Below are 25,345 nucleotides of genomic sequence, written 5' to 3' on the forward strand. Positions count from 1 at the left end.
TCGAGGCGCTTACGGGACCGCTCCCGCCTAGCCTTCGAAGCCAGGGCCCGACAGTCGGAGCATGTCTTGTCGTCGTGATCGACGCCGAGGCAGTGGAGACACCGATGGTGAGGGTCGGTGACCGACATCAGTCGGTCGCAATCCTCACAGGGCTTGAAACCTGGCATCCCTACCGGCACCGTTCGGAGTCGAAGACTTCGAAAAAGGATGATCAAAAGATCAAAAAAGTTTAGTCAAAAAGTGACTAAGGTACCACTTTTTCCGGATCTGCGCTGCTGGCGCGGAAAAAAGAAGAACTGACTTCAGCACGCGGAGGCGGCGTCTAAGTACTCCGATGACGTCATCACGGCCCCCACGATGCCGACGACGGACGCGGAGCCGCAGACGACGCCTACCGGCGCGCAAGGTTACTGCTACGCAAAAAAATTCTGGATCCAGTCTGACGCCTGGGGATATTCTAAGGAAAGGAATCTATCACTAACGTGTCTCTTTCAGATATTACGTTACTACAGGTGACTAGAGATGGCACTAGTGAAAATTAATAAGGAAGCTAGAGAGACAAACTTTTATACAATTTAAGTGTAAAACTGCAACTCACTAAGGAGATCCATGACCATAAAGAAGAACGAGGTCAAAGGCAGATTTTCTTTGGAACTCCAAAGTGACTAGCAATATCCTTTTGTACAACCGGGGTACTTTATTTCTTATAATACATGGTGACACCATCACCTTTCCCACAGACCACTTAAATCCTTTGTGCGTAGCTCTTCCATATGAAAGAGGGAGCAATTTGGCAAACATGAAAAACAAAATTTCTAGTGCAAACCGAACATTGAAAAACAGCTGTTCGATATTTGTTGCAAAAAGATTAGATTCAGCTTAATATGTCAGTTTTTAAAAAAAGGCTCAGTAGCTCAAAATGTGGGGAAACATGCAGAACGATTCAAACTTTGCTATAATTATCTGAAGAGCGAAAAAATATATATGTTGCCATACATATATCATTTCTGCTGGTCACTATACAGCTAGGAATACAAAGAAGAAAGAAAAGCCATGCAGCTTTAATTGTGCTCTATGAACTGACCTGATTTCGACTTTATAACTCTACTGCAATAACTTCTTAAAGTTGAGTTCTGAACAGGTTCTCAAATTACATCACTCGAGACCTAGTCAGTGACATCACTGATGGAATTTCAAATGACATCATCCAGTGAGTGTGTTTCGTAAAAGTTTTCTGAGACTTTAAGAAATATGCAAAGCTACTGCAAAAGTTAAATTACTATTCTTTCTATACTACTGAGAGATACTATTTGTAACATATCATCTGACCTATATTCTTGTTTTTAAAGCTGGTGTACTATCTATCAGGGTACTAGCCTCTACACTGACATGTACCCAGAGGATTTATCTGTATAGTAGTGCTTTGCGACAGTCAAGCTGTTCATTGAGACTTCACTTCACAGTGATGGCTAAGAGTTGCATTTTACGATAAACTGACCACTTTGCTTACACCTCTCTCCTTTGAGATGAATGAGTACAGTAGTCGTTTGCAATAAATACATCTGTACACTAGGACCTCTCCCTAGAGTCATAGCTCATTGTGGTAGTGGTTTGCAACAGACTTATCTCTCTGCTGATACCTTTCTCCAAGATGAAGAATAATTTTAGTAGCAATTTGAAACACAGGGGTCTGTCCGCCTACATCTCTTCTAGTTCTATTTTGTAGTGGTTTGTGTAAATCTGACATTTGCACTAAAATTTCTTTCCAGGTTCACAAATGGTGTTGTTGTGGTTTGGAGTAGACTAGTGTATTTGGTTAGATGTTTTACTTTGGCCATTAGTGTTTAGAGTAGTGGTTCAAAAGAGACAGGACTGGTTCAACAGAGACAGGACTATCTGCTGAGAATTGTCTTTTGATATATATATATATATATATATATATATATATATATATATATATATATATATATATATGACCTTCTCTTTGAACCAGGAACTGTGATTTGAGTGTGAATCCACCCCCACCCGGTCTAGCACCTGTACGCGAGGGCGGATAAGGGTGGTTTAGAGCGAATATTACTTTCTTGCATGCTTCCACTTAGAATATGAACATAACATGTCTATTTGTAAAGGGCTTGTTGACCTAAAAGGGTGTTTAGGCACTGAAAAACAGGTGTTTATTGTTACCCAACTCAATGGTACTCATTTAATTGACCTCTGAAGAATGAAAGGCTGAGTGTATAGGCCAGGATTCAATACAGATCCCTGCAGTGGCTACAGTGGAATCATTAGTCCACTGAACCACCAGATGACCGGGCAGCAGTGGTTCTCTGCTCTGATGGAGAGCAGACAACACAACGTAGGGAAGGGAAGAAGAGGAAAGGCACAGAGGGTGGGATTAAATTTTTTTTTTTTTTTTTTAAATAGATGGGTAAAAGTGAATAACTGGGATTTTTTTCACTGGGGTTTTTCACATGAAATAGACAAGAATGCAGCTGCATTGTCTATCAGGTCACTCAGAACCCTTCGGAGAAAAACATCCCAGATATTCACTTTTTACCCATTTATAATTTTGTTATATGTGGGCCACAAAATCATTGAGTTGCTACGCAGGCGCAGAATAGTAATGGCGATACATGCATACATGGCCTCTCTTCCCTGTCCAAATGTAAAAATAATGAAGGTAAAAATAAAATATAACACACTGGCCTCCAGCCACCAACCCCCCACCACCCTTTGGGACTCCCCTTTCCTTTCGAGGCTGTGCTCTCTGTGGGTGCATAGTACGGCGCTACACTGGCGGGCTCATAGGGGACCTGGTCGGAGCAGCCTAGAGTTTATGACGTAGCAAAGAAGAATAAAGAGATTTAGAATATTTTATTCATGATAGTGGCTCTCAACGAGATCCATACATAACCATTAATAATGATTCAATGCAAATTGAATAATCGCTAGAGGCCTTAAAGCACAACATTCATATTAACCAACTCGATGGTACTCCTTGCTCTCTGCCGAGATTTGAGCCGGTGAGCTGCATGTTTCAGAGTTTTGTGCAGGCCCCGCTCCGCCCACTGATCGCCTCCAGAGTGACTAAGGAAAGGTGGAAAACAAGCTTCCATGCTGAATGGTACTAGGTGGTGCAGGCAGGCGAGAGGGCTGGTTCCAGATAAAGGAGCGGCCAACGTGGGTCTGTACAAGTTTACTAGAAGGTGGAGGCTGAAGGATGAATGGACCTTGGAGCCACGCAGTTGCCTAAGGTCAACAAGCATTGAAAATGCAACAGGTCTCGCCTTTGGTTAAGTTAAAGCCATTGCTTTGCTAATGGTATTGTATAGCAAAGCAAACGGCTTTAACTTAATAAAAGGCGAGACCTATTGCATTGAAAATGCTTGTTTCTTATTAATTCACATATTGCTGCGTTGCCAGTCGCACCAGTATTTATATCAGCGGTAGGACATGTTTTAATTACCACTCCCCTTGTGCGTAGCTCTATAGTATCCGGCATCCCTAATGCGATTGTATTAATATCGAAATGGTGCAGTCATTTATTATGATGCATTTAACCTGTTAGCCTTTTGTGAACCTACCGTTATTGTTTTCGGTGCTCGGGCATCTCAGTCTTGGACGAAGGATGCTCAGTATGGCAACCGACTAATTTATGCTAAAGTCGAAGGTTATTTTCAAAAGGCACCCTTACATGTAATAATTAATTGGACGCGGCATGTTTTTTGTCGGTCACGATTCACATTTTCTTCTGCACGTTCATTATTTTTATGCCTCATATCAGCTGTCATTTTGTAAAGCCCTCGGTTCTCCTGTTGCGTATTGAGTGAACGGCACACGCGCGTTCGCTTGTGCTTTTAAAAAGCAGGATAAACGTTTAACGGACACTGCTTGCTTGTGGGTTGCTTGTGTGGGGCTGCTGCACGTGCGGCCACCGGACCCGACTTCGTCTGTTTTTTCTAAAGTTACAGCACCGTCGTGATGCCATCGCCGTGCCCGCCAGGTAGCAGCATCCCTGGGCATTGCCATGGTTTCATGTCAATCTAGCATCGCCCACCAGTACCTGGGTGCCCTATGCGTCTCGCTGTTTTCAATGCAATATGAACACGAATATGAACCGTGCACTACAATTCGTGTAGCTCTGGTATCCAAACAGCGTGTCAATTTTAAGGATCAATTTCACTGCACCTTAACCTAAGTAACGAAAGAGATAGGATGTCAAATGCAAAAGCCTCTTTTTATTGATCCCTTGTCGTGCCTGTGCATTGGGCAGCCTTCGATCAGTTATTCATTTGCTGTCAGTGAAAGCCGCGCAGTCTCTTCGGGGCTGACCCAGTTTCACGCGGTGCAGCCCTTTGGTGATGTTTATTATGTAGGCGCGTGCTTCTGTTTCAGCGAGCACTAGCCTCAACAAAGAATAATGACGTATTGCAGATTATTCTTGTACATGCAGCAGTGCGTAGCTGCTTCTTTAGCTACCTACAGTCTGCCGACTTAAGTTTAAACCAGCGTTTAATGAAGATTTGGCAAATTAGTTATAAATTGTTCAAGTTCTCGCATATGGATTTTCGGGTTCTATAAATATCTAGTCTAAAGCACATCTACTTCCAGAAATTAACTAAAATATCAAATTAAACTAATAAACGTCATTCTACACAAACAGCAGGATTCAAGCTGAACCCGGAATTGACTGCAATGTCTGCCTTAGCAGTGTGGTAGAAGCCTACAACCCTTATGTCAGCAACTGGTTGCCCTTGGACCTGTTTGCCGGAAATCCCCGGACCCCTCCTAAAAAAATCCCCGCCGGGCCGCCGCGCTGCCCGCGACGACCCGGAAGCGGTTGGGAAGCCGGCCAATCACAGCGCGGCCCCAACCGGAAGTCCCGCCCCATCGCGGCGAGAGACTGAGAGAGCTGCCCGAGGAGCCACGAAGGCTCCGCATTGAGTCCCGGTCCCGAGATGGGGGACCGGGTGAAGAGCGGCCGGGCGCATGGGGAAGGCGGGGCTCTCATGTGGTGAGAGAGCCCCGCAAAGCGCTACCGCCGCCCGAGATGCTGATCCGCTGCCGAGCACCGCCAGAACAGGTAAGTGTGTTGAGTGAGAGGAGGGGTGAGTGGGGGTGAGGTGTACGCGTGTGTGTGTGTCTGTTTGAGTGTGTTTGTGCGTGTGTCTGTCTGTCTGTGTGCGCGTGTGTATGTTTAAGGGGGGGTGCATGTGTGTATATGCAGTGTGTGTATGCCTTTCTTTGTGCGCATGCGTGAGTGACGACGTGCGCGCTCACGAGGTCGAATCTCGGCCTGCAAATGCGCGTGGCACTTTGCTGTCCTCATTCCCAGAAAAGTAACAACATAAGTTGTCTCGCTAGACGCAAAAGCTTTGCTTTTGCTTACGTCTAGCGAGACCTAAAAAGGACTAGCCAAGGGGTCCTGCAGAGGATTGGAAGGAGGGCCCCTCTATGTGCTGGATACTGATGAGCACTGAAGCATTAACAGTGGTCCTGCTTTCAGCAGAGGCTGCGGTTGCTGTTTTCGAACCACAAAAGAGTGATTCCGATGGAAACTAACCTCACCTTCCCTCAGAAGAGACCAGGTGTGCGATCAGTGGCACCGCCTCATTTGAAAAGAAACACTTTGTTCCTTTCATCGTTCTCAATGGTCATGCTACCTGAGTTTTCCATTAGCCTCGCCCCATTACTGGAAACACAAGTCCCTTCTGCAAAAACTGAGCACAAGAAAGCCACCACTCCGCCAGTTATTGTTGATCATCAAAAACAGCCGCAAAACCAGTTCTGATACACAACGGAGAACTGGAGCCAGCCTGGGAAATCTTACATCTACCTTGGGACACCACTGAGCTTCTAACGTCCCCAGTAGTGACAGGGCAAAACTCTCCTGTGGGCTACAAGCAAGGTGCAGATGACTGGAGAAACATCAGGGTCCCACCCTATTCCAGAGATCAGAGCAGGAGTCTCACTTGGTGAAAGGAGGAAGCCAAGCGACCACCAACATACCTTGCAAGACATGACAGATCTGCATACTTCACTAATAAGCACAATATTGGTCAGGCACAGTATTGATTTGGCCAACAGGAAATGCCCAGCTCCGACCTGGCTGGAACAGCCACGCCAGTACCCATTCTAGCCCGAGGGCTTGGACAAAGTCCCATCTACTACAAGAATGAGGCCAAGTGACTGGCTACAAGAAGGAAAGTACAAATCTACCTACCACGGTGTCCTGGGAGATAATGAACATCTACCATTGCCAATTTTTTTGCTATTTTTTATGTCGCAAATTCGACCCAAAGGTATCGGAGTACTTTACATGAGCACCAGTTACATTACCAAAGGTCACATTTTTTGAGAGGTAAAATATATGTCCGATCCACAGAACAGTCTTATCCAGGATCCGATCTATTGTCAGGATGAGGCTAAGTGACTCGCTACAAACTAGGTCCGGGCAAAATGTTTTTACGCAGGCAAAACTCATGAAATTCCTACATTTTGTATTTTCTGAAAGTTTTCAAAATGTATTTTATGTTTATTTGCAGAACTTTTTTTAGGAGAGAGTACACCTTTTGTCATTCGAGAGACCTGCGGGATACTGGTTTGCCCAAAAAATGTCTTCTCAAGAGATTCTCTGACAAAGCAGCCGCTTGCCTGTATCTAGATCTAGACTGTCTAATGAGTGGCGGGCACTTGCCTATAGAATGTGATGTGAGAAGCTTGGGTCAGTCCCTTAAACCACTGGCCTGCTTCTCTATGTTGTGTCCATTCGGTCCATGCCACAGGAATCCAACTGGTATTTTGAGTGTTGGGCAATGTGCAGCGTCACAAACTTAACCCTAATAAAACCAAAATCATTCTCTTCTCCCCTAAAAATAACCCTCTCCCCGTTCAATCCTGGATCTCTGACCTTAACACACTCAAATGCTCACTCACCTTGTCCAACTCCGCCAAATCTCTTGGTATCTCTATCGACAACCCTTAACCTCCACATCAAAAACTCTGCGAAAGGAGTCCTCTTCACGCTCTGTCACCTCAAGAAAATCAAACCCTTTATACCTACCAATGACTTTAAACTTGTAGTTCAGTCACTTGTTCTTTCACATATTGATTATGGTAACGCCATCCTCAACGGAATCCCCAAGGTCCACCTTGCTCCAATCAAAGCTGTGCTCAACCTTGCAGCCAGGCTCATCACATACTGCAAACGCTTCTATCATATGTTCTCAAATCTCTTAAATGGCTCCCTATTGAAGGCAGATCTGCCTACAAAACTGCCTGCATTACTCAAAGTACTCCACCAAAACACTCCGCAGTACCTCTCCAAGAAACTCCTCATTGCGGGCACCACACGACCTCTGAGAAGCACCAACACCCTCCTCCTAATCCCACCACTGCATAAAAAGAAAGCCACACAATCACGCTCCTTCTCTGGTAATGCCCCTATCATCTGGAATGTCCTACCAAAAAACCTGCGCTATAACCCCTCCTACTTCAGCTTCAATACTTCAGCTTCAAAAAAGTCCTAAAAATCCACCTCCTCAATTATTATTTGGGATACTAACCTGTGACCTGCACTTGATCTCCAATTCACCATGTTATATTAGTCCAGTAATATTTGTCCATTCCCTGAACATCATCTACCTAATTACTTGATATGTATAGCTCTCGCCCCAGTTTATCTATTTGATTTGTATATTTCGCATGTTGTTTTCATTATCTTTTATCTACTTGTAGGCCATGTTTGGCTCAATTATTATTGGCGGTCCTAACCTGTGACCTGCACCTGATCTCCAATCACCATGTTATATTTGTCCAGTAATATTTGTCCATTTCCCGAACATCATCTACCTAATTACTTGAATTGTATAGCTCTTGCACCTGTATATCTATTTTGATTTGTATATTTTGCATGTTGTTTCATTATCTTTTTATCTACTTGTATGACATGTTTGCTTTATATTATCTTCTCATGTAAAGTGCTCTAACACCTCAGGGTCTAGCCAGAGCTTTATAAAACTTTTAAAATAAATATATAAATAAAAATTGTAATATGCATCCACGTCTGGAAGGGGCAAGTATTGATAGGCACAATAGCCAAATCGAGCCACAACTGGTGCACTACACACTGACTTCTTATGAATGTAGTTGTGTGTCTTGTGAGACTAAAAAGAGGAATGCAGTTACAGCACACAGTATTTTGTTATTCTATTTTTGTAGGAAGGCATGCTCCGGTGTTTATCATCGTTCGGGTTGCATTTGCTTCATGTCTGATGCACAAGCAATGCCTCAGAGTACAGCAATACTACAGAAAATAAGCTTCAGCATAGATCAGAGGGTTTCTCTTTGGTGCATTTGAAGCACAAGTTTAACACAACATCCTGTTTGGTTATCATCACAGGCCATCACCCATCTGTGGTGTTTGTTTCCCCCTTCCAACCACAGCCTCAGGTGCCAGGCCTCAATTTCTTGGAGCAGAAGCGGTCTGCCTGAAGCTCTTTGCTACAGCCCCATCCAATATTTAGGTCTCAGCAGGACTGGTACAGACATGCTGTTTACAATTCAGTGGGCTTCAGCCCGCCTATAGGCTTACCATTTGTTTGCTTCGTTTTACAGTATTGTTTACAGTGCTGGGTATAGAACGGCTTTAGAGGCACACTCTGGGGTGGCACCATCTGGGCCTTAAATTACATTGCAGAGGCATCCTGCACAAACACCATTATGAGCTCAGGCTTTTATGACTGCCTTCGGTGCCCATGAGCTGAACAGTGGCAAGAATTTCTCTTCTTGGCAGCAGGTCCTGTTGCTATTCAACATTACTAAAACACATTGACAACATCAATAGCTTTCGGATTCCCAAGATCAATTGGTTTGGCCAGTGCTGGTTTACGTTATTGCTGACAACCCTGCCCGATGCACCTAGCGATCGATGCTAGTAACCTTTTATAGGTGGCCACTAAAGTAATCTTATCTGATGTGGTCACAATTACAACACTAATATTAGTAGTTTGGGCGATTTTCGTTAAACTTAAGTAGCTCTTTTTACAGAAAAAGCCCGAGACCCCTGCACTAGAGACTGAGCTGGACTTTATTGAAGAACTTGGATGCAGTATGCAAAGTCTGTTAAGCTACCTCACTCTTAAGTCTACCAAGACTGTAGTGCTGCTCTGAGCGAGTTTCTCTTGTTACTGTGTATACTTTCTTTGACTAGAGTGAAAGGGTAAACCCAATAGTGACCCCGAAGCCACAAGATCTTTGAGAGGAGCTCAGCAAACCACTTCCTTATATTTAAGTTTAACAATGATATAGCAATGTTAGGTCATAACGCCTTAACCACAAGGGCACACTTTGTAACCAGTAAGAAGTGCGCATGGCATGGCTGCCCAACTAAACTAAAGAGACAGCATGGCTGCCCAACTTAAATAGGGACACAGCATGGCTGCCTAACTCAACTAAAGACACAGCAAGGCTGCCCAGCTAAAATAGGGACACAGCATGGCTGCCCAGCTAAAATAGGGACACAGCATGGCTGCCCAGCTAAAATAGGGACACAGCATGGCTGCCCAGCTAAAATAGGGACACAGCATGGCTGCCCAGCTAAAATAGGGACACAGCATGGCTGCCCAGCTAAAATAGTGACACAGCATTGCTGCCCAACTAAACTAAAGACACAGCATGGCTGCCCAACTAAACTAAAGACACAGCATGGTTGTCCAACTAAAATAGGGACTAGGCATGGCTGCCCAACTAAAATAGGGACACAGCATGGCTGCCCTACTAAAATAGGGACACAGCATGGCTGCCCAACTAAAATAGGAACACAGCATGGCTGCCCAACTAAAATAGGGACACAGCATGGCTGCCCAACTAAAATAGAGGCACAGCATGGGTCGCCCAACTAAAAGAAGGAGACAGTATGGCTGCCCAACTAAAATAGAGACCCAGCATGGCTGCCCAACTAAACTAGAGGCACGGCATGACTGCCCATCTAAACTAGGGACACAACATGGCTCCAACCCAAGGAACATTAGTGCTGTGCTCCCATTAACTGAGCGTAGCATGCAACTTCACAGTCTTTCAGTGAACAGTGCCTACAGAAGGGGAAGTTCAAGCTTCATTGACCAGGGGTGGTAGATATGGTAAGACTGTGGCTGACAGTGACTGCAATAGCCACAGTACCACACCTATATCTTCCCCTAGTGGTGTAGTGGCTTCCCATTTGTAACTGTCCTGGCCCCCTCTTGTGGCCACACCCCATGGCCAGTGCCTCTCAGCCGGAGAATGACGCTATTGTTCCTGTTCACATGTAATGTTTTAACTACTAATTTAATTCCCTAGCAGTAATTGATTTTTTCCAGGATGCTGTGTTTCTGTAATTTTTTTATGCAACACATTACTTATGTATAGTGCGTAATGAGAACATAGCTGCCTCTATATATCTGTGTGAGTTCAGGTTGTGGGTGGGTATTCATGACGGGCACAAATGAGAACTGTGGAGTTCAGGTGAAGGCAGAGTTCATGTCTCACAGTGCCCGTTAATGGCTCATTAAGGGGTTCCGAATACAAACATCCTCATCCAATCCTCGGCCTCACTGCAGAGTGCATAGAGCAATTGTGAGATATGCCAATTGTTAATGTGATTATATGTAAAAGTGAGTAACGGAGGTACACAGCTGTCGAAAGGTAGCCAGGTCAAAAGATAAAGAAAAAGCAAAGCTTACATATGAGCCCGTGTGTTGCATGTGGGAAGGAGATGCAAGGAAGTATGTGCAGGAAGCAAGGAAGTATGTGCAGGAGGGAGTGAAGAGAGTGCTGAAGAGTAAACCAAAGAGGTGTGAGATACACCGAAGAAGAGTTTCAGAAAGACAGCAGGACAAAAAGCACAAAAGAGTTTAGCGGATAAAGGGACATAAGTCTTTAGCTGGGAGACTGAAGAAAAAGTTGTGTGAAGAGGAGAACTGAAATTATTGAGACACTCCCAAGAGACCACTACTCCTTCCACAAACCTTAGTAATGTTTAATTCACAGTCTGCCTAAAATGTTTCAACGCCTTTGTATGTGCTTGTGTGTGTGTACACAAACACACACACACACACACACATATATATATGTGTGTGTGTTATGTGTATATAAATAATTAAAACATGTGTGCATATTCTTCATGACTGCCCACTGGAGGTGGCCCCACCACTTTCATCTGTGGTCCCTTGGTACCCCCCAAAAATCCCTTCTAGAGGTGCTACTGACATACGCGCAGCAGAGAGATAATCACTTGCACCAGCCACAACCCTGGGCCGGCCACGGGCACCGAGCCTTGTGTGGTTAACTCGAGGTCTTACAATCAATGCATTGTGTGCTGGCCTGAGAACCAGGGATACACGTGATTCCAGGGCGCTCTGGAATGGGGGCACATGAAATGCTCTGACAGTCCTATGCAGGAGCACATTCCTGCCTCGGGGACAGCACGGACGGGCACGATGTGCCAGCCTGCCAGCCAGCCCAATGGGCAAACACCACCCAGGACAATGTATGTTCATTCATATATGATGCTTTGAGCATTTATTCATATCTAGCAAGGGAGAAGCACCTCTCATTGCCTTCCACGTCACAGGAGACATGTTTCATGAGCAAACAATGTTAACTTTATATACTTTTATAGTCTGAAGGTGTCAAAAAAAGCACATCATTGGCGTTCAAGGTTAGAAAACATTACATTAAATAATAATTACTTAATATGTAGAAATCAAAACGTCGTGCTTTTACAAAAATGAAATAATGAACGCAATATGCATACTGTAATTTAAAAAAAGAGCAACTTATCCGGGAAAAGCACCAGGACGCCACTTTGATATTGGCCAAATCTTTAAACTAGGAAGAATAGCCACCGGACGTTATCATAGTGAGCTTTGGTAATGTTGTTACAAGTTTAAGAATAATTCTGGGTCTGTTTGCAAAATCTGTGTTTTCTTTCCAGTCTTCCCCTGTCCAACGTATCCATCCTGTGGTCTCCATTAAAGATCACAACGCTTCCTTGTGTGTCATCTACAACTACGGAAATTACAAGCCAATCCATGACAAAGAACAGACCTACTCTACTGATCAGCAACAGTGTCCGCCTCCAAAGGCAGATGGGAAGATAGAATGGTGCCACCACCTCGCAGGCACACTGTCCTTGCACCACTTATCCCTGGCAACTTCTCCGTTCTTCGACCACATTAAGATCTCTTGATACAGTCCATGCCCCTTTACCAAAAAGCCACCCTTTGGGTCACCTTCTGTAGTGGTCTATTGCACATGGGCTGGTGAGAAACTCTGATCGTCTACTCCCCTTGCCATAATACGTCAGCAGCAAGGCACTCTGACCTACTCCTGGCTCTGAACTTCAGTGCCAATGCCCTCTTTAACATGTCAACACCTTCTGTAGGGTCCATCATGTTTCCCGTACTCCCTAAAGCCCTCAATCTTAAAAATAGGCCAAAGAAACAGAAGCAACCACTAAGCAGCAGAAAACCACTATCAACAACAACCAAAATAAACACAGCCCATTTTGTTGGCTGATGGGTCCTCACTGTCAAGGTAAAAGAGCCCTAGGAAGACTAAGTGCACGCACGAACCCCTACCACAACTTATAGAAATGAAAATGCAGGACTGTTTTCAAATCCACTAGGCCCAAATATGAGGCGTGAGAACACAAGTCCTCCCCCATCCGTTGAACCAGAGCAACTTGAAAGCACAAAATACTGTAAAGAACAAAATAAAGTAAGAATCGCAAGGACTATTAGTGAAGACTAACCTTTAATTTCATAAGCAAGATGCCTTAAGGTACCCTTCTATGGGCTTGGTGAACCTTAATCCTATCTTTAAGGACTGTTTGCTGTAGAACATTTGAACCCTTTATGGTAAGACTTCTAATTTTCTTTATAATTCCTTATTTAAACTGTTATCAACATGAGTGGGGACTAAATACATTCTTTTTCAGAGTAATACCTTGGGCTGGACACAGATCTTCACTGACTGTTATAGCACTGTTGTATTGTAACTACAAAAAACAACCTTCCCATCACCTCCGCTGAGCATCGACATCTCAACCACAGCTACCACTGAAAGATCAACATTACCAATTGTGGTTTTATCACTGCAGTGCTAGTAACCAGAATCCTAGGACAGTACAGAGTAGACGTTACATATTCAAAACCACTGGGTGCTCTGGACCACCAACAGGGCCCAGTGGTAAAGAGAACATAAACAAGTTGAATCCCAACGCGAAATGAGCTTGGTCGTAAATGAAAACTGAATGGAGCTGAAGGACTCTGAGGCAGTGGAGGTGCCTGGTCAGGACGGAAAGAGCAAGTTATTAAGGCTAGAGAATAAAATTAAAAAAAAGACGGAGCATACTTTTAAAGCAGAGTTGGAAACGTTTTTTTCTTCTAGCAACTTTTACGTTTTATGCTTTCTCCACATTAAGCTGAACATTGTGATGATTGGTAACAACAGGTAAACTTATAGACAAAATCTGAATATGTTTGCCAATGTACATAACAAATCTTTGCAAAGGCTAAGGGGAACATACACTGTAAAACTGTGCAAATGTTTAAAATCAGGAACTTCACCAGTATTAAACAATAAAGCTGGTTTGCACACTCCTGCATTCACAGAGCGATACGGGCAGCGCATTCAATGAGTGCATGTGAGTGAGCTCTAAAAAGAGAACGGTGCAAAAGGTGTTTAAGAGACGCAGGCAGAAGAGAGACTGGATAAACAAAATTAGGATAAGGAGCCAAGTTAGGCTGAGAAACATGAACTCTTGAGGACTCCATGCCCCTGAGGACACAGCGCCCTAGTCATTGTTTTCGAGCTTGTTTGCTAAAGTGAAAGAATTGCCAGGAGCCCAACCTCCCAGACGGAACAAGGATAGCAAACGAAAAGCAAAGACTGAGGGGACTCCGAAGTGAAAGGTACAGTGAGATCTCAAGCACGGAATATGGGGCTGCAGCAATCCTGACAGTGAGTGGCAAGAACAGGGGTCTCCTACCTTTTCTGTAATAAGAGCTACTTATGTTCAATGAAGATCATCCCGAGTTACTGTTATTACTAGTGTAATAGTGAGCATATCAGACAAGATTATATTAGCGACCACCCATGCAAAGAATACCAGCTGTAATCACCTCAATGCCACAGACATGGTTGTCCTCAGCAATGTAAACAAATGCTTTACCAAGGTGATAATGTATGTCATAAGTCTCCCTGATGCGACATGATTTAGACTCAAATAGTGTTAAAATATATTTCACAGAAAGTCTATAATTTTTCTCAAAACAACAGCTAAAGAGTTCTGAACATACATATTCATCTTGAATATACTCTTTTCAATTTGGGTATACATATATTAATACAATCAGGTAAAAGCTTCTAATTGAGAAGGCTGGGCTGCACACAGGAGAGCTGCTTACACGTAGTTCGAGTGCTACAAGCAGGGCCACTGGAATTATGTGATTGTGTTTTTTCCCGCATTATTATAGGCTTTCCGTATTTGCCACATAATTCATCATCTGCTGCATAATCTGCAGACGTTAAAAACTGTTTATAGATCAAATAGTTCAAAGGTATTAAAAATGCAGCAACATGTATTCCCACACAGTGAAGTGCCCTTTGAAAAGGTTGACCCTTCTGTTGCTTATTGCTAATGTTCTCCTTTTTTATAATCCAAACCTGCTTAAACAACACTATAGTTGGGTGTTAAACTGGGGCTAGTGTTGTGCAGCCAATGCCCAGAGTGTTAAATGTAAAAATGACAAAGTACTGAAGTAATACTATAACGAAATGTGCAGCAATATGCCGCATAATTGCCCTTTTTTGCTGCATAATTTAGTCAAGATTGTCAGATAATTTTGCCCTCAGCTGCCGCACAATTCCAGTGGGCCTGGCTACTAGTAGCTCACTAGCTACTCGCTTAACAGGCCTGGGATAGAAAACGAAGGTTGAAGAAGCCAGGGATGGAAAATGAAGACAGGGCACGGGGTCTCTGCAAAGGCCACAGGCATGAGCCGTGTCCTGGAAAACGAGCACTCCTTCATGGAGCCCCTTGCCGAGACAAAACCCTCAGGCTGGAGCAGGGCTTTAAGTCGAATGAAAAAACTGGGGGGTCTCTCAAAGGGGAGTGGCCAATGTAATTAAGGGTGTGGCTTAAAATAGGAAGGCTAAAATCTGTGCTTAGCATAGTGTGCCGCCCGACTTGTATTTTGCTGTTTCTGTCATTGCATCCAGATATTTGATACAACAAATAACATCATACCTATAAGCTAGGACTATTGGCTTTGTCAATGGTTGTTAGCTGCATAAGATAAATAAGCAGCAACTATGGCTTGTATTTAATATTGAAAAACTTCCACTTTAAAGCCCTGGTGACAGTGCTTTAAATAGGCCGGTACTCACCGGTACAGAGTACCGGCACTTCTGAATTTTCGGGCCCTCAGTACCGGCACTTCTCATTAGCCAGAGAGAGTACCGGTACCCTAATAGACCGCACTGCAGGCTCCGGTTGTTTATCGCCTCTAATACAGGTTAGAGATGCGCTCTGCCTCTTAGGAGCTTGTAAGGGCGCCAAGCCTCCTGCAGATTCCAGCAGCGTCCATGTGAATGGCCTGAGACTGCAGGGGTCTAAGAGGGCTTGCTGTGCGTCATGCTGTGACTAACAGTGCAGGGTCTAGACAGACCCTTCACTGTTGGTCAGGTGTTTATCTTTCCGAGGTCGATAATTGGGTTAAGTGACTAAAACCCACAGCAAAACTCAGGCTGCAGAGCCAGTACTTGGCATTACTTTAACTGGAACTGAACATGCAATGAAAGCAGTTTCCTTTAAGATCCTGGCAATTGTTTAAAATGTATTTAAACAACTGTCTGGCGATCCATCAGGTGTGAGGGCAGTTCAACGCAGTAATCCTTAAGAAGGGCAGCAGCCAGGGAGGGAGGTGAAACTGTGGGAGATCATTAGAAGATTCTTCGGAGCATATGATTTAAAGAAATATAAGGCGTGACAGGGAGGGGTGAGAGATTCAATGGTATGATAAGTCATTTTTTAAACAAACAGAACACCCGGCGCATAAGCCTCCGCCTGCTCCCCAATGCCTTTAGATCCTCTTTGCGGCAGGTTTGTGGAATCAAAGTGTGCAGGCTTTCATAACGAATTTAATAAGAAAAACATGCCAGCTGCAAGGAACATTTCTGTAAAGTCATAAATCTGGTGCATTTCTTGACTTTAATTTTCCAGACGGCAAATTTAGGGGATGAGTACAGCATGGAGGGGAGAACAGGAGACTTTGTGTGTGCCTGTTTTCTGTGAGAGAAAAGAGAATCAGGACACGCAGTAGATTTTAGAGGGAATGTGTAGAATGCTTGTGTACGTCGGCTTGTTTCTGTGTGTGTGTGCACGTGCGCACGCTTAAGTGTATCTAGTATTGTGCCAAACACTAACAAATAAAAGTATGGCATTAAGAAGCAGCAAATATTACAAAACATGGAACTGTTCACATATCCAATTTGGGTTTCATTTTGTGTAATGAGTTAACCTGTTTACTTTTTACATAAACATATTTCTCATGTGTTTTTCATAGTTGCTGCAACTGATATAGAAGTCATTATGTATTATCATATGTCGCCACAAGCCCCACCCCTAGCCACACCCACTCACCACGCCTCTAGCTGATATTAATGAGTACCTGCACTTATTATTTTCCACTTAAAGCACTGGTGACACCACGAAAATGTTGCTGCTCTTGAGTTTAAAAAAAGAGAAGGGAAATCCAGAGAGAAAATGACTCTCTTTAAAGGATTTTCCTTCCCCTACAACGCTCACCTGGCATGACGTCATGCCGTAACTTCTTCACTAGTGAGAAGGGAGCAGTGTGAGCACGTGAACATCGATGCGCCTGCTGTCACTGCAGTCCGGAAAAAAATCGGGCTGCCTGTGCTAGGGCACAAAACAAAGTCCAATAGGGACCCGTTTTGAGGCCCGCTGTAAAATACTGCCGGTGCTCAGCACCAGTGAGACCCGGTCCACTTAAAGTAGGGTGACCAGAATTTTAAACCCCAAAACTGGGACATTTCCCCAAAAACAGAAGAAAGACTACAATTTTACTTCAACCCAGCACAGAATTACAGTGCTCCTTAGCAAAGAATTACAGAAGTAGCAGTAAAAATATACATAAAATTCTATTTTTAGAGCTAGTAGCTTGCCTGTTAATTAAATTGTTTCCCTATTGCAGCTGCTACCTACCCCTGCTTTGCAAAACATAAAAAGATACCTCCCACAGTTTTCAGCTGAGTCTCTCTAATAACCAGGACTTGAGCTTAATTTCCTGAAATCTGCCGGGAGAGCTGGCAAAAAACCGGGACTGTCCGGGCACATCCAGGGCGCCTGGTCACCCTAAGACTTAAAGCCCCAGGCGGTGGGAGGGGCGCTGCTCCAGCACCGGCACCCCGACCGGTGCGTGGAAGCCGGGGGAGGGCGTCCTGCAGCGCCGGTATCTGCGTCCGCATGGTCGCCTGCCTTGTGTCAGACTCTGCCCCTGCCACGGAGCCTCACTGAGGCCCCAACATCAGGAAATGTCCCAATTTCCCGCCGCGCGCACGTGCGCCAACGCGCGGCAGCGAGCGCGCGGCCCATTCACCCCGGGGTTACCGGAGTTCACTCCGCTCCCGCTCTGTCAGTCGAGCCCAGAAAGGGCCTGAAACGCATCTGCCGGGGCTGCGGCCACCTGACACCGGCGGCCCGGCCCGCTCATTGTGCTGCAGGCGGCACACGGGGTGTCCTGTGACCACAGCACCCCTCACACAGGAACCGAATGAAAGTCAAGCCCTGCACAAGCATGACCTCATGGACAGCTTTCAGACGCGGCGCTGCTCCCAAGACTCTTTCAGGCCACCCTGCAGCTGGCACGAGCTGGTGCAGCACTGTGGCTGGCCCTGGAGGGTTCATCAGTGCTGCGTCCTGCACAGTCTCCAGGCCTCCTCTGTCCTGTCCAGTTCTGCAGGCTTCCTCTGAGTGCTGCGTCCTGCCCAGTCTCCAGGCCTCCTCTGGAGTGCTGCGTCCTGTCCAGTCTCCAGGCCTCCTCTGGAGTGCTGCGTCCTGTCCAGTTCTGCAGGACTCCCTCTGGAGTGCTGCGTCCTGTCCAGTCTCCAAGCCACCTCTGGAGTGCTGCGTCCTGTCCAGTTCTGCAGGCCTCCTCTGGAGTGCTGCGTCCTGTCCAGTTCTGCAGGCCTCCTCTGGAGTGCTGCGTCCTGTCCAGTTCTGCAGGCCTCCTCTGGAGTGCTGCGTCCTGTCCAGCATGCGCAGGCTTTCTCTGGAGAACGGTGTCCCATTCTGTCACATCTGAAGAATTGTTACCAGTTCTTGCAGCCACCTCCAAATAGTGTGCCCAGTTCTGGAGATCTCTTCTAGAAACGGTTAGTTCTTGAGGCAATATCCGCAACACATTCCCAACTTGGCGACTACAGTTGGATCACTATGCCCAGTTCCTGGCGGAGTGTCTGATCTTCTAGATTGTGGCTCTGGTGTATTGTGTTTGGTTAGGTCTTTTCTAGGTATTGTTTACTTGTGAATACCACATTTGGATCTTAAATGTAGTTACGGAGGCCACTTCTGTAGCTTTGTGTTCATTTCCCGAAGCACATCTGGATTATGAAGGGTTTTCCTAGAGGCCTCATCTGAAGTGACTTGCTAGTCAAGAGTTTGAATACGGACTTGTGCAACTCAGTTCTCCATCTGTATGAAGTTGGTAAACCGAGTGATATTAAATTGATTAGTAGTAACGACATTTAGTTACGGCACCTATAGACACAAAACGTAAGTGTAAAGAGCGATGTATATCGATATATATATATATATATATATATATATAGTTGTCTCCGATGATCTCATGTAGAATCTTCTGTCTAGTTCAAGTTACATTTTGAGTACTATGCCCTGTTCTGGAAACCTTTTCTCCAGGTTGATGAGGCTGGAGATGGGCTAACAAAAGATGACTTGTTGAAACCACAATTCCTGCCAGAAAGCATCAAGAAATAAGATAGGTTTACATGGGAGAAAAGTAGGGATGCATGTTACATTGTTTTTGCAACATACTGCTCTGTTTTTGAGAGCATAGACGCTATACAATTTCTCTGGTACAAGTGCTAAGACTTGATCATCGTTCCTCAGGAATTTAAAAAAATAATAATTTTATGCCCTATGAATTACAAAGTGACAAACACTGTATAGGAGGTATTTGCTAGGGGAGCAGCAGTACTCCTACAACTAGAAGCCACAAATGGGACAGACATCATCCCAGACTCGGTTGAGCCTATGGCACACTGAAGATGCTAGATCTATACTGTATACATTGACATGGGGTACCCTTGTCCACTACTGACACTACCAACGTAGCCTGCGCAGTTGTGGAATTAAGTCTCTGAGAAAATACGTGTTTTTATACAAGATGTAAATTTGTTATGTTTTCCTTCTTTCCAAATTGCTTCAAGGAATTTTGGGGTTTTGGTCCAGGGATCCAATTAGCTTTTTAGGACAGCTTAAAACTAAACTATCGAAAGACTATCGACCCATACTTTTTGAGCGCCCGTCCGAGGCACTTCAGTTAATAAATATAGGCAATTTGAAGAGGATTTCGATTGCCATCATATCATCTGCTGCAGCTAGCATAGAGTTTAATGCGCCCTGAAATAGTTTTCTCTTTTAGTGAGTCCATCCCCAATCATGAAAAATGAATGGGCAGCAAATAACAAATGCATCAGCAATGACAAATGAAAATGGGCATTCCGAGCCTGTCTTGTTTTTATGGGCATTAAGAGACCTGAGAGCTGAACAAGAATCCTAATGATTTTAAAAGAGGACCTGACGGAATGAAAAACCTCCTTGCAATGAGGACACAGATGTGGCCTGACTGGTGGGGGTTCTTCAGAAACTCAAACTACATCACTGATTAAATAAATGAGATCCTACTCTTGTAGTATTTGGTACCTGCAAAGAGGGCACCTTGCAATATTGCTTGATGCCACCGGTGCGAAGATACATTCAGAATGTTCAACCGGCCTCAAACATCATCACATAGAAAGGAAAGATCCTGGGAGTGGAATTGAATGTATGGGACAGTAAGAAAGAAGGTGAGGTGGCTAAAAATAACTAAGAGAACCTACTGATCTGACACCATCTACCCAGGAGTGTATCCTGGAAGACCAGAAACACAGCAATGCCCTGGGGATAGGCAAAGCTAAATCCGGGAGAGGAGGAGTGCAGGCACACAAGCACCTCCAGGCAGGAGCTGAGCTGTGTAGCCGCAGCACTCTTTAGGTGAGTCTGGAAAGAGGGACCTACTTATATGTAGAAGGGAAAACACTTTGCTTTACGGAAGCATTAGATACATAACTATATAGTAATTCTAAATAAATAACTAAAAGACATACTTTAAGTGCAGTTCATAGATCTAGAAATTATATAAAAAAATACTTTAGTATACCCACAGAGCAAAGAAGCACTGATATGGACAATCTTTTAGCTTCTGATAAGCAGCTGCTCGGGTACTGCTAGTGGCACCTTGGAGACAGCTGCAACTAGCCACAAAAAGGTGCAAATGCTTTGCCTTTCCTAGTGTTCAACATATTGTTACCCTCTTTTCACAGACCGCATGGGATTCAGATCTTTGAAAACCATTGTCGGAGGTTCATTCAAAAATGTCTCAGAGTGAAAAATAGCACAGAAAAGAACAGGCAATAGAATGGCACAGAAAATAAATATGTACAACAAAAACACAGCTCAATTCGTTTTAGAGGGTCCAGGTGGGGTGGGGTGGTTAAGGTAGCTCATCCTTCCAGGCATGGGAAACGTCCAACAGATGAAAAACAAGAACATAGTAAACTAACTCTCGTACGGGCTGTGAATTGCAGCAAAGCATCTGAAACGGTCAGTATAAATTCAACATATACTTCATTTAACATGCACTCTGTTACAGAGGCAGTCGTACTCACTCCCTGACTGGTTTTATCCCCAAGGTGCACATGCACAGAAGGGGCTCGCTGGTCATCGGTCAGAGGACGTGGTGTCCAGGGCCCTGGTGCGCATGGACAATGGAAGAGGAGTCGCCTGCATTGCTACACGCCAGATCCCTAGCCTTCCAGAAACAATCACATCTGCCCTATAGCGTTGAACTTTCATCAGAGAAGGCGCTAAGGTGCTGACCAGGGACTTGGGACTCATTCCGGAACCTCTCAACCCCAGCTCTGTACCTTGTCCAACAGACCGCCGAGAACGAACCAGCTGTATCAGTGGCACAAATCACACTGCGTGTGTGCGGTGCACACTTTGCATGCCAGGCTGGACAGTGTCAGCCACTGCGATCCAAAATGCAAAGCACGGCGCGGGCTCCGTTACCAATGCTAATCAGGATAAACAGTGACATGGACAGGCTGCCCCCGTGCCGCCAGCCTGCCTCAGAAGCGCAGCCGCCGCATCGGTGCACAGTGACACAGCATCCTGCTCCGAGCCCGTGCGCCAGGGCCTCCCAGGGCCCCTCACCACTTCCCGTGGCTCCCACCTCCCGAGGCCCCTCACCTTGACGGCGTCGCCGAAGACCCCTTCCTCCCAGAAGCAGCCGCCGCCGCAGCACCACAGCCACATCCCGGCATGGCTCAAGAGGCCCTGCGCTCGCCCCCCGTGCCAGCCGCTGCCAGGCTTGCCTTCAGACTGAGCGCCTCATCCGCCCGCCAGGGACGGAGGGAGGGGGGAGGCTGATGCCAAGCCGGCCGGGCCAACACAGGCTTCATTCAGTGCGCTCTCACTCCGACCAGAGGACAGGCTGGCCTCTGATCGCAGGTCATGCGCTCCCCGGCATCAGACGCATTAAAAACAACCTGCACCGCTGCGGTGACTCCTGCGCCCTCCCCCCGCGGGCTTCGAGAGCTGCCCTGCTCGGACCACTCTACCTGGAAGCCCCTCATGGCCCCTGGGCAGTCCTCGGCCATGCTGGCGCATGCAGGGTGGCAGCACCTTACATCACCCCGCGCCCGGCAGGTCCATCACTCCCTGTTCCTTCACATCACTCACTCCTTGCGCGGGTGCAAGCAGGCATCGCAACCGGGAGACAGGCGGGTCGGACACAATGTGCGTGTGACGGACAAGAAGCACACACCACGTCAGCGGTGCATCCGTGTGTGGACAGCACTGCAAGACACGGCCACGGGACTCTTACGAAACAGGGACGGAGTATTTCCCAATGTCAAGGAGCAAAAATAATGTCTCCAGACACAAAACCTATTCTGAACCCAGAGACAAACCGCTGGACGTACCTTTCATGGTACGTGCACTTTGTTTACCTGAAAGAGCTACTTGCACGCACCTATTTCACTCCAATGTGTTTGAGATTACAGGGATACACCTCTATGCGCTTTAGGCACCCACGGCCCGAAGGGGAGGGGGCCGTGGCCTGTAAAGACGCTCAAAATGTCCCGACTCTATTCTCAGGACCGTGTTGTCCTTTGCACGGGGACAATTAGCTGCTAGAAATCAAATAAACAGAATGTTGCCCTTTTTTATTTCAGAAAATGTTGAATCTGTTTTCGATTGTTCCCATCAAGCGAAGGGCCTCGTCTTTAAAGTTAGTGTAGTTCTGCTAGTGCCATCCTGTGCAATCTCCCCACTGTCACCCTGTGCCATCTCCCCACTGCCACCCTGTGCCATCTCCCCACTGCCACCCTGTGCCATCTCCCCACTGCCACCCTGTGCCATCTCCCCACTGCCACCCTGTGCCATCTCCCCACTGCCACCCTGTGCCATCTCCCCACTGCCAGCCTGGGCAATCTCTCCTCTGCCATCCTGTGCCATCTCTGCACTGCCACCATGTGCCATCTCATCACTGCCACCCTGTGTCATATGTCTACTGGCACCCTGTGTCATATGTCCACTGTATCGGATCCAGGCAGTAGCCCAAGTAATTCTGAGCTTTGCGAACCCTGTCCCTCTGGCTCACACAGCACCATACATTTGACAAGTAGTAGCTACTAACCTAGTCATATGCCATGCCATGCCATGCCAAACATATTTGGAGTCACAACCTGGGAACATAACTGCAAGAGGCACTTTTTACCATCGCCTACCATTTCAATTGCCACCAGTATATAGTCAAGGCAGACTTTATTTAAGAAGATAAATCTGGCTGCCCCCGACTGCTATTAAGCGCAATAATCCGTGTTACACGGTGTTTGGAAACAAATGCACACCACCTCCTATCAAACCTGAATGGTTTGACCACATATTCCACTAGAGAGTAAACAAAAAACCTACCAGTCTTGGGAATCCAGAAATCCTAGCATCCAGATTTCTGGGCGAGTAGGGACAGGCACTCATCTCGGACACAGCCAGGTGCTCCCTACAATCAACACGGACAAGAGAAAAATCCAGAGACTAACACAAGCCAGGGTCACCAACTCAGATTCGGAAACAGCAAGGAAAAAACCCAAATGTTATCACTTTAATTAAAGTCAAAATAGTCTGGGACCCAGAACACCCTTAACTCTGGAGTCCATCTCCAGCCCTAAGCAAAGAATAAAAAACCTCTCCACACAACTACCGGAGTTCAGTAAGCGACCATGTAATACTAAAAGTAGTTACAAACATGAAAGAGCTCCCTGGGGTCCTACCCTATCACACCACCCCCTATGACAGCAGCAGACCCCCCTACTACTCAACTCTGTCACTTTAGTCTATCACTCTCATTTACTGTCTCGGAATGTGACAGACAGCGAAACAAAAGCACCTATAGGAGATTTAAATGTAGGTAAATCCCAGCAAAGTCCAGAAATTGCACTAGATCTGAAAGGAGATGGAATTCTCCCTGCACATCAAAGCTGTCATTTACTTATATAACTTTACTTAACTATCACCCATGCACTAATAAGGCCTTCCCATCATGCAGTATGTGGCTGCTCAAAACATCAATCAAACTAAAACAGAGTGGGAGAAGACATATCTGTAACCGGAGAAATGTATCCCGGCTCCTTGCCTCAAGTAACACATTCCTATAGTAATCTACAAGCAAGGATGCCCAGACTCTACTAAATACTTGGACACAACACAAGATACACTCCAGGGTGCTCCGCTGACTGAGCAAAACATGAATACATGTAAAACTACAACCCATGGTTGACCCCCTAATTAAACTGTGTGAACTTAGGAATCTCATCCGACAAATGTGCTAAAAGTGAAAGTTGTAGTTTTACACATACACTAAATATTCAAATGAACAACATTTTGTCCTTAGAGATGGAATGTGGTACAAGTTGGGTGCGTTCTGTATGGCTGGTTCTGAGTCCCTTTTACTTAACAATGAAGGTTTGGCTTAAGCAGTTAGAACAGGTACAACTACCAGCAGATATCCCATCTGCCATATGGGTCAAAAAGATTGGGAAAGTGGTTTATAATGAATTACAGGATTATGTTGAGACATTTTCTTCTCCAACCTCTGCAGACCATTATTCGAGTAGGATGCAGAACCGAAACAGTGACAGCGGTGGCCCTGGTAGAACTCTGATGCCACATGCAGGCGAGTCTGCAGTTCCTATATTACATGGCCCTTTGGTGGCAGTTGACACCATAGTAGACCACAAGCCTCTGCTCTGGACTCTGGGACTACTCAGATGTGTTAGCAGAGTGTTGACATAGTTTCAGGACTTTCTAATGTCTCATTCCGCAGTTGGTAACCCCGCCCCCCTCCCCCCACTGCAGCCACGTCATGGCAGATTACTTCCGTTTCCTTAAACCACTTAACATCTCTCTCCGCTGGCTTTTCTAAATCATTTATTTGGCTATACATTTTTACCTATGCTGATGACACAAATCGTATTGATGAAATCTAATCACTCAGATACCAGTGCTGCAAAATTGTCAAACGGTTTACAACAAGTTGAGAAATGGACGAGCTGTAACAAACTAAAAATCAATGGGGATACAACCGAAATTCTACCTCCCTTGGTTTCCACAATAATTTAGCAATGCCTGTTCTGACCCCCTGAAGTAGAAACACCTCATCAGACAGTTACACCGTGTGACGAATCCACGAATCAAAGCAGACTGCACCCTGGATCTTACAGGACAGATTAGTCCATCAGCGAGTGGCTGCTTTTCGCTTTTATGCACCAGATAATTATTATAAATGCCATAATCTCCACGGGCAATGGCTACTGCAACATGGTTTACGTAGATCTTCCACCAGGTTCTATTTCCAGACTCCTGTTCCAAAATGCTGCGGCTAGAATGATATGGGGATTATCACAGTGCAATCATATATCTTCTGCAATAGCA

General features: G+C 45.5%; 1 protein-coding gene across 5 annotated transcripts in view; it reads right to left on the bottom strand.

Moving 5' to 3' along the window:
• Positions 1–25,345, bottom strand: part of TMCC1 (transmembrane and coiled-coil domain family 1) — a 467,271-nt gene that overhangs the window by 63,962 nt on the left and 377,964 nt on the right. The window contains exon 1 of one of the 5 annotated variants that reach the window (XM_078661695.1): positions 21,602–21,719. The exons of the other annotated variants lie outside the window; for them this stretch is intronic. Within the exon in view, the coding sequence (XP_078517821.1) occupies positions 21,602–21,667 (66 nt within the window). The 5' untranslated portion in view covers positions 21,668–21,719. Of the gene's footprint in view, positions 1–21,601; positions 21,720–25,345 lie in introns of those variants that run through there. 5 annotated transcript variants of the gene reach the window in all.

Source organism: Lissotriton helveticus, chromosome 9 (assembly GCF_964261635.1).
Source record: "Lissotriton helveticus chromosome 9, aLisHel1.1, whole genome shotgun sequence".
Lineage (NCBI taxonomy): Eukaryota > Metazoa > Chordata > Amphibia > Caudata > Salamandridae > Lissotriton > Lissotriton helveticus.